Below are 11,022 nucleotides of genomic sequence, written 5' to 3'. Positions count from 1 at the left end.
TGAGTGTATAATGACCTAACATTCTAAAGAAATGCCGAAGATAACTTAGAAACCCAATTATAGAAATCCTTGAACAACACAGGTCTTCTTTTTAACCTTGTCCAGAATAGTGTCTTGTCCTTATCACAGTTTCTTCACCAAAACTTGCGTAGGACTCGTCAGGATCACATTTTCATTCCCATTAATATCTTTCTTTTGTTATTTTTGGGGAAAAATGAGTCGATTCCTCTAGTCAAAAGAGTTTTTGGCTTTGTAAACAAGATTGTTCCATTCAATCGATGACGCGTCTTGGACCCATCTCATCATATCAACGATACATCAACACGTCAGCATCGATTGAGGTGAAAAAATTAATAACAACCGAAATGATTGAATTGATGAGTTCAATAACCATTGGCTCAACCCAGCAACTCCACTCATTTGATCCTCTTAACTCATAATGATACCAACTTGGCGCTGTTATTCCAATCAATATCAGACAAACTAATAGTTTCACCAAAACAAAAAAAATAAACTATAGTTTTACACACAAGCAACTTTATATTTAAAATAATTCGATTCTAATTTTTATCAAATTAATCTTAATTTTGTTGTTGTGTTCAAATAGATTTTAATTTTCATTATTTTTTTTTTAATTTGATCATTTTTTACTAACATCATTTAAATCATTAACAATCACCAGTGACTTTTCCGTATCACTTTGTAGTTTTCTCTAATTTTTTAAATTTTTTTTAATTTTTTTTTAATTTTTTAAATGTCCACCTGTCAACCCAGCAGCGTGTCACCTGTTAAAGTCAATGTTTTTATATTTAATTTGGTCCATATATTTGTTAATTTTGTTCAATTTAGTCCCAACTTTTGTTAACATGAACCAATTTTGTCATTCTCTGAATTGAAACCAAATTTAATTTTTATATTAAATTCACATTTTTTATTAAATGTTTTTATATAATATATTAAAATTCACATCATTATAACTTATATAAAAATTAAATTTGGTCTCACCTTAAGAGGGACAAAATTGGTCAATTTTAAATAAAACTGGGACTAAATTGAATAAAAATAACAAATATAGGAACCAAATTGAATATAAAATATTGACTTTGACACGTGACATGCTGGGTTGACACATGTACATTTAAAAAAAAAAAACTCACGAAGTGACACATGACATTCACTGTGTAGGATCATTAATGATTTAAACGGTGTTAACAAGAAATGATCAAATTGAATGAAATTGACGAAAATTTGGACCTATTTGAACACAAACACAATTAAAACTTATTTTGATAAAACTTGACGAAAATTAGGAAAAAAATATATTTTAACCTTATATAAAATAAGTATAAAACAAGTAAAAACTTAAAATTATAGAAAAAAATTAAAAAATTAAAAAGAGACTAAAATTATAATTGGGTAAAAATAAATTAACAAAAATGTTTAATTGATTGAGTCTCAATCATTACCAAACCACCAAAGGCCATGGATTAAGTGCACCATGCATTTCTTGTATTATTAACTAGTTTGAGATATAATGAAAAATTGTTTGGTAGATGCTGACGTGGCTTTCTAATCTTTTGTACCAAAGGAAAGTGAGAAACAAAGGAATTGAAGCAGAGAAAGAGTAGCATGACATGTAATGATGCGTGTACGGATACGATTCCTCCTCAGTTTTACGAAATATAACTGCCGTATACATTTGTATAATGTATACGTATATCTATACAGCGGAGAAAATATATTTTTTAAACACAAATATTCACTGTAACATTTTAAATGAATGATTAATAAAATCGTGTTCAATAGACAACATGAAATACGAAATCTCAGAGAGTGACAACATTTATGCATTTCAAGAGTATATTATATGAAGCTATTTGAAGTATTAATTAACATGACCAAGTTTAAGAATGAGAGAATCTCGATCTCAATAACGAATTTAGATAATCTGATTTTAGTATACAGGACAACGTACATCACATTTAAAAAAAAAGAAAATGAAATTAATAATAATAATAATAATACGTGTTGTGTTCTTTGGGATAACATCATCCTCATCATCCCTAATGTGTCTAATGCTATATGGTTCTGACAACGTGGTCCTGTGTTTCTTTAAGATTTATCTAGAAAATAGCCGCACACCAAAGATTGAAGTAATTATCGTAGGTTATGTTATGGCAATAACTTCATCCTTATCCAAAAAAACTCAGTCACGTAAATTTCGTGATGATCAACCATGCATATTTCTATGCTAATGTTTTAACAGTGTATAGAAGAATCGCATGAACGTAGTATAACATGTTAAGATCCATCCATGGTGTGATAAGAAGGAAGGTGAAATATTAGGGTTTTGACTGTGGTGATTTGCAGAGTGAGTATATGGGAGTTCCATTTCGAAGTTTTGACGTTGCTTTTGGGACCCCTTCTCCATATTTGGCTGCATTATAATTAACATCAACGTAGGGTGGTGACACTCTACCTAACTCCTTTACCTTATTCCGCCATCACTATGTCTCAACTCTTCTTGTCTTCTAGCTACCCAAAACCTCATAATTCAACCCAACTTACTATTTTCACCCCATTTATAACACTTTCACTTTAAACAACTTCATTTTCTGAATCCTTATAATGTCATATAAACTTTGCTATTCTACACTCACTTCACATTAATACTAAACAATCAATGCTATTTACTTTTACTTAATAACGTTATTAGTATTTCGAATATGTTATTATTGTTTTTAGAAATTTCACATCAACGTATAAGATTGATTTATAGCATAAATTAAAATAATCTTTATCTTATGAATTAATTTAGTGGGATTCAATTAAGCTTGAGTTATATTACTTTAAAATCATATAAGAGTTATATTAAAATCCATTATCAGCTCCAATGAATAACTCTATTAATATACTTCTTCATGCATAACTTTTTTAAGCAATTATGGTTGTGTGTAAGCAACTCTATCCAACATACTTCAATAATTAATTTTACTATCAACCAATATTATTTAACTTCATAACTTTCATAAAGAAAATTTGTCCATGGTTCATATTTTCTTTCCTTATTCGTATTCTAGTAAAATTTAAAAATTTAGTTCTCACCTATTTGATTAATTTACAGTAAGAGTTAATTTCTTTCGTATTGAAAAAAGGTTTACGGAAACTTTAATTCAAAAAGGTGAACTTAATCATTCTAATGATTAATTTTGATATTTTAGAGTTTCTGAGTTAGCTAGTGTTTGATGGAGCCAAGTTCAGAACGAGTCAAGTCAAATTATATTAAAATCAAAACTAATTTTATTAACTTAATCCATATTTTAATTGTTGGATTATTAATTATAGATGTCATGTAGACACAGTAATTTTAACACTGTGAGGTTATAATTGATCAGGATTGTTATATAACTAAATGAAATAAAATCCTGTTTCATCATCACATCCCTTCCATGACACTGATTCAAGTAAAACCAAGTTCGAATCTTTTAAACGATATGTTTTAAATACTGTGAATGAAAAACATAATTAAAAACAAAAATGGGTCAATCCTTAAAAAAGGTTTCTGGTCAATACATTTGTGGATGACTCTTCTATTCTTATTGTTCACTGTACCAACACACAGCACCATGAGAGGTATATATTGCGATCTCTCTCACCCACCTGCAACAGATAACATTTTTTGAATGGAAAAAAATTATTTCCTCCTTCATTCAAAATGAAATAAAAGGGGTAATTCAATTTATTTTTTTACGAACTTTGGTTTCCACAATCGTATTCATTGTGTGACCAAACACCCCATGTTATCCAATAATTCTAAATACATGCCAAATATTTCAGTTTGCAATTTCCACACTCCTCTTTCGCCACGTTTCTTTTATCCACGTGGAGCTTCTGAAAACAGAGAAGTGCAAATGTTGGCGAGCACTTTATGCAATTTATGGTAAATAAATTACAATATTTCGTTTAAAAATTTACAATCATTATATAATTTTTATGTTTAAAGAATAATATTATTATTAGTCATTTTCCTTCGTGTTTTGGCAGATAAAATTGACTTAGGAACTCTGGTAAACAAATTAATTTGATTATGTGAAAATGATGATTTCAAAATTCAGATCTGAAAGCCTTAACGGTTTCGGATAAATCATGTGTTCCAAACACAACCACGTGGACTGGTGCTGATATTTTCCTTCAAAACAAGCCACCAGGAATAATTTGTATTAGAACCAAAATTAGTTGTTAATTTAGGCCAAATTCTAATCCACTAGAAAAATTGGATCGCTATGTCATTTCCATGTTTCCAACTTGATATTTTAAATTACTAGATTCCTTGTAATCAATTACGAGAACTAACTCAACAGAATATTAAGACTGATTTTTAAATTATTTCATTGTTTATAAATTGAAAAATGATTTAATAGTCGAAATTAATTACTGTTTTTTGGCAGAAAATATGTTTTTGTCTTATATAAAGTAGAAGATACACGGCCCAGTAAGGAGAAAGTGGGCCCTGGATAAGATCGAAAAGGACACGGCTCTTTGGTGGGCCCATTTGAGCCAACGGATAATAGAAGTACGTTACGTGGGACAGGTAGGTTTCGTTAGTGGGCCCCATCCACGAGGATAAGCAATATGCATTATGCAGTCTACGTCTCTGTGCCTTGTGTCCCGTTTCATATCTTACATCATTTATTTATTTATTTGTTTAATATAAATGAAAAATATTATAACTTAAATGATTAACTCAGGTTTAACGTTTATTTAAGACGTAAATGGTTAAGTTTAATTTAACTTTGTAACATAAAATTTACATCTATTTTATAAATTTGTCTTATATTCACTCCAACTGATATTATTATATATCTTCGTTATAAATGATAACGGATCAGATCGGATATACAGATATTGTTTATTCATTAATTTTACCTACAATAAACAAATTCATCTTTTTTTGTCTCATTGCTTGTCTAATAATTGTTTAAAATATATATGTGAATTTTTTTAAATTTACGGATATACGTAGATATTTATAAATATTTTTAAAAAATATTTTATAAAGTTTTAAAATAAAAATTTAAATAAAATTACAAAAAAATATAAATTAAATATAAATTAAATTAATTTTAAATTTAATTAAATTTATCTTAATAAAATATAAATTAAATTTTAATTCTAATTTTTTGTCGAAAACGGATATTTATGAGTTTATGTAGTATGATATCCACACCATACCTATTTATAAACGGTTATTAAAATACCCGTTACTCACTACCTGCAAGTATAAAATATTTGTGGATGTTAACTATTAATCGTGAATCATATTCAGAGATATTCACAAACACAAATATTTTTATAATCCTTAACTTTGATAATATTTAAAAAAATAAAATTTAAATCTAATTTAATTTTATAAAATTAATTTATAAAATACGATTTATTCTTCTTTATATATTATAAATATTTTTTATCTCTAATCAAATTGAGTCTCCATGACTTATCTTTTCCTTACTAACCATCCAATTATGGCTATGCCCATTTACTGTTTTGTAATAATATGATTATATTAAAGAAGAAATAAAAGAAGGTTGGTTGACCTAAGTTTTCACTTTAATTTGCGTGTGGTGTTTTATTTTTAACTTATATTAATTGTTGCCTTTTAGTTTATTGTTTGGTAAGAATTGTAAAGAAAGAGTGATGTACTCAATGTTTTAATTATATTTGATGATTATTTTACGTAGTTACGAGATTATTTGTTGTATATTTAAAAGTTTTACTAAGAGAGAGATAACAGAGATCTATGAACTAATGAAAGTAAATTCTAAAATAAAATGATAGGGTTAGCTGGTGTGTCTGTTTCCCTGTTATGAGGCACTGTGCAAAAGAGAGTGTGGACAAAATACCTTCCATCACCCAACACAACATTCAAATCTTCAAAAAGGACAAAAATAAAACTGTTTATTCACACAGTTGGATGGTTGGAGATTAATCACATTAAAACAAAATCAAAACTAAATTAAAACTCAATTAAAACTCAATTTCGAATACCATCTATGGTAGCTCATATATAATATTAAAACTGAATCATAAAAATTAAAAATAATTTTTTTTATCATTCAATTAGGTAATATAAAAATTAATTTCAGAGCCAGTATTATAAGAATATATTCAGTTTTTGTAAACAACAACACACTAAAATTCTTATATCACTTCAACTAGCAAACATATTATGCCACATACTTTTTAAACAACTCATTATAAATATATATATTAAATTTATAGAAGTTTTGTTCTAACAGATGGTTTTTATACGTAATTATTTTTTTCATTCTTCTCGTTAAACATCGTTCTTTGTATAAATAAAGTTGTTGAATTTTACAAGATACGATTACTTTTTGTTAAGCAACATCTTAAGAACTAGAGATATTTTCAAACATGTGTATTCATTTAAAAGTTTCAAGTAAATTTTAAAAGTGACATCATACATTAGAATAACAACAAAAAATATAAATTAATACCTTGTATAATATTCTTATAAAGTAGATGACCTAATAGCTAATATAATAATCTAAGAGCAAAATCTTTTAAATCACGTATGCATATATACATTTAAATTGAATCCATTTAGTGCTTCTTTTTTAGATTATCATAACCCATTAAATAATTTAATGGTATAATGAGTATTTTATCCAAATTATTATTTTGAAAAACAGGGAAGATGAGTTAATACAACAATTGTTTGATCGAAAAGAAATAAAAGAAAAGTAATGACTGATAAACAGATAAATACAATATAAAAATATATGTGAAAATTGTATAACAGATACATTAATTTTTTAATTTAATTTCACCAAAAATTTTAATCAAGTTTCTTAAATTAATTTCTTTCATTCTTTTTCTATTGTTCGTATTCTAACATAATGTTAAACAATGAGTAAAGAGGAAGAGAAAAAGAAAATGTAATGTAAATGTTGATAGAATAGTTGGTATGCAAAAAAATCTGTAATTTTTTATTCTTTTTAATTAAATTTTTATTTTAATGAAGACCATTGTTTAAGTTAAAATATTTAATTACTTGCTCTGCATGTGTATCTGATGATTAAAAATATCTTAAAGCCCGTTTTATTCTCTTTCATTAATAAAACAATAATATATAGTAATATGCATTTTTGTGGAAAATATTGTATTTTAATTTCTAATGCTCAATTAATTTGAAATTCATCCTCATAACAATTTAGTGTTTTTTATAAAACAAAATGATTTCAAGACATTTATATGTTTTTAATGTAAAATATATATAATAATAATATTAAACACGTTAGTCAAACATAAAAATGAAAGCATTCTACTTTTGATTCTGAAATCTAATATATATTAATTTCTGTATTTTGTTATAGTATAAGTTCAAAGGCTGATATTTAAACAACACTAAATGATGAAGATGAAATTAAAAATTAACTGCATATAAAAAAATAAATTTAAAGAAGTTTTTGTTCAGTCAAATTAGAAAACAAAATGAGATAATACATACATATGAAGACAAAGATGCATTTCAGCATATATAGTAATAACGTTTGATTTTCATGCACACGACTCCTTTGCTTCTCCTTCGTTTATCTCTGAACTGGCATGTGAATCCAAACACGACTCTCTCTTTCTCTCTCTCTCTCTCTTCTCTCTTTTTCTTCTCTTCTTTATTGCTCCAAAACCAAAGCTCTTTATTTAAACTCCCAGACTTTGCAGCATTAAACAGAAAAAGAAATATAGAAAAATCAAAAAGAGTGAGGAATCAGTGATGGGGAGGAAGTGGCAGGAAGTTCATGTGCTTGGTAACGAAAACCAAACAAAGCTCAAGACTTCATTTTTGGGATGATGCTTTTCTCAGACACAGCATCAAATCCAAAACTGTTTGTTTTTCGTGATCTGTTTCAGAACGCCACAGATCAAATGGCAGAGCTGCTGCTGATCACATGCCTTTCACTGCTTTTTCTCATTCAATATCAAAACTGACAAAAAAAGATAACCGAGAGGAGCCAATTCTGTTTTCAGTTTTTCGTGAGTTCAAAAATAACGAGTTCCAAGTACAGAAACATTCCCAGTACGCCAGACAGGGTTCAGTGCTAGAACCAGGAAAAGGACCTTTGCTGGTGTTTTCCTTTTTGAAAGGAAATAGCAATCTGCATCCGTGTGAGTGGTTTGTTATTGCTAGTGCCATCACTCTCTATAACCATTTTGGGTGAGTTTCACTTATCATAAATATTTCACCATCCTTGTAACATTTTGTTATTGCTACTTTTTTCTAATTTTGAGTTGATCTTGGTTCAGGAGTAAATTTTCCTTGTGGGATCATTTTCGTTCCACTTATGCTGCTGAGGAACAGATCAAGAGCAGTGAGCAAGCCAGGTTTGATGGCTGATCATAGCTCTCAACAATCCCCCACTCAAAACTATGCTAAAACTATTCCCTCTCTATTTGGGTCACCAAAATTCAGAGATTTCACAAACAAGTGTCTCTCTTCAGGAACCGAGGCCTTAAGGAGCCCAACTTCAATTCTTGATGCCAGAGCATTATCCCCTTTTGCCTTTGCAAATCCATTCTCAACTCCTCCAAACAAAACCTCCCCACCAAGCAGAACATCCTGGGACAAGCCTGATTCAAAGGGTCTTGCTCTTGCTCTTGTTGGTGCTTTCAAAGATGACGATAACCCAATTCATGACAGTTCAGAGACCAACAAAGGAAACGTTCTGCTTAGAGTGAAAATCCCATTTGAGTCTCAGACATGTGGTGATGATTTTGGAAGCAAGCCCAAGGATTCAAAAAACTCATCTGGGTCAGAAAGTTTTGCAAAGGATGATTGCGTTTCAACTAGTGTGAGGGCTCTGTCTTGGAGTGAGATGGAGCTTTCTGAGGAATATACATGCGTGATATCCCATGGACCTAACCCAAAAACCACACACATATTCAATAATTGCATTGTGGTGGAGACCTATTATTCTCTCCCCCAAAACCAAAACTCTCATTCTGCTACCTCCGCAAATTTCCTCAGCTTCTGTCACACTTGCAAGAAACATCTTGACCAGACCAAGGACATCTTTATTTATAGGTACACACACTTTTCCCATCCCAACCTTTACAATTTGCGTCACCAATAGTTTTAATCTTACCCTTCTTCTGTGACTCCTCAACCACAACACAACAAAACTCGAGAGCCTTTTGATTATGTACTCTATGGTCTTTTTATTCATTCATTGATCTTATTTAGTTTAAGGTACTGAACTGGTTTATTGTTGTGCAGAGGAGAGAAAGCTTTCTGTAGCAGGGAGTGCCGCCACCAAGAAATGGTGCTGGATGGAATAGAAAATTTAGAGTTTGAAAGCAATGGCTTTTCTTGACTTCACCAGTGTGCTTTGCATGCACCGTGGCTCCAAAGTCCTGCATTTTGATGAGGATAATAACCGGAAAAAACGCACAAAGTCAAATCCAAATTTTCCATTCATCATGATTTTATTACAAGACTAGGAATAGTTGTAGTAGTAACAAGTTACTAGTTAGTATTTCATTGTAATCAGTAATGTCCTTTTTTCCTCTCTTTTTTTTTTACCACCCTTTTTGAAGAAGTCTTTTGAGTTGTTATTTTCTTCTTCTTTTTTGCGTCCTCTCCCTTGCAAATAGAGATAAGAGGGGATGTTGTAGAGTTCATTCCAAGTGATGACTAATTTGATTGCTTCTTCTGGTTTTGGGGTGAAGCAGAACGATGATGTGTGATTGAAAACAGTGCCTTTCTTTTTCTTCTTCCTTTGAGTTTATGATAATGATGGTGCTACCTATTGTTTTAGAAGGGGACCGGTTAATTATTTCTCACAAGATTCCTCTTTCTCTCTCTCTGCATGAACTCTATTATTATCATCCTTAGCCCTTCCTTGAGTTGATAAACAATTCAGCAAACCATTATAATAATACTCTACAAAACTGACAATGACACAAAAAATATACATCGGCTAAAAGTCCTTTTCCTTACCCATTACTTCATTATCCAATTATTTTAATATTAGGTTACCCTTGGAAACTTTGATACGTATTAAATCCAGAATCCTCAATTTTCAAAGTTTGGAGATAAAAGCCGTTTGTGATGAATTAATTAAATACCCCAAATTCTTATTCCACGTCCCAACAGCTTGGTCCTAATCCATAATAGTGAAGCCAACAGATTATTGTCAGAGAACAGAAAAGGTATGAAATAACTGGAGTGATGATTAAAGGAAGGAGCAGAAGTAAATGGAGTTGAAAAGGCAAAAGATTTATGTGACAAAAAGAAAAAGGCCAAAAGAGATGAGGTAAAGGTGTCCTAATGTCCTATACTATCATAACCTTTAATCACCTTGCTACCTCTTTCTCTCTTCCCCATTCTGCCTTTCAATAACTCATTGAATCATTGCCTTCACACACTTCTAGTAACTCTACATTGGGGACAATATGAATCACTGGATAAAAGATGCCATGTTGCCATTTTTAACATAAATGATTTCATACCTTATTGTTTTCAACATCTAAACATTTATGGAACACAAATGAAAGTGAAATTGTTGTTTGCAAACATAAATATATATTAACTTAATTAAACATTTATGCAATACATTAATAAATGAATTTTAAGCCTAATTCAATTTGACAAACCTACTTATAAGATGAGATTTGTACTAACTTATATATAATACACTTCATCTCAACTCTAATATTGTATTAAGAAATGAATTTTAAACCTAATTTAATTTACAAAACTAACTTATAACTAACTTATAAGATGACATTTACATTTGATTATATACTATAAATTGCTTTAATTTTTGTCTGAGATTTCCAACCAAAATACAAGAAAGATTGGTGGTTTTGGTGCATTAAAGTTTCTTTAGCGACGAAAATCAAAGCCATCTAACTTACTTTTTCCTTTTCATTTAAGACAAAATCAATTACATAAAACATGGGTGCTTACTCTACATCTTTTAACACTTATTATTTTAAAATCAC

At 29.5% G+C, this 11,022-nt stretch overlaps 1 protein-coding gene across 1 annotated transcript; it reads left to right on the top strand.

Annotated features, from left to right (window-relative positions):
- The first annotated feature begins 7,584 nt into the window (after nt 1–7,584).
- On the top strand, nt 7,585–9,771 carry LOC114192255 (protein MARD1). Its single transcript, XM_028081919.2, has 3 exons — nt 7,585–8,233; nt 8,323–9,100; nt 9,293–9,771. The coding sequence occupies exons 2-3, from the start codon at nt 8,361–8,363 to the stop codon at nt 9,387–9,389; spliced, it is 837 nt and encodes a 278-aa protein (XP_027937720.1). The 5' UTR covers nt 7,585–8,233; nt 8,323–8,360; the 3' UTR covers nt 9,390–9,771.
- Nucleotides 9,772–11,022: the final 1,251 nt, after the last annotated feature.

The sequence above is a fragment of the Vigna unguiculata genome, chromosome 1 (assembly GCF_037176805.1).
Source record: "Vigna unguiculata cultivar grain cowpea cultivar isolate G323 ecotype 2 chromosome 1, ASM3717680v1, whole genome shotgun sequence".
Classification (NCBI taxonomy): Eukaryota; Viridiplantae; Streptophyta; class Magnoliopsida; order Fabales; family Fabaceae; genus Vigna; species Vigna unguiculata.
The sequence above is the reverse complement of the archived record's forward strand: the minus strand, read 5'-3'. Positions and strand labels throughout refer to the sequence as shown.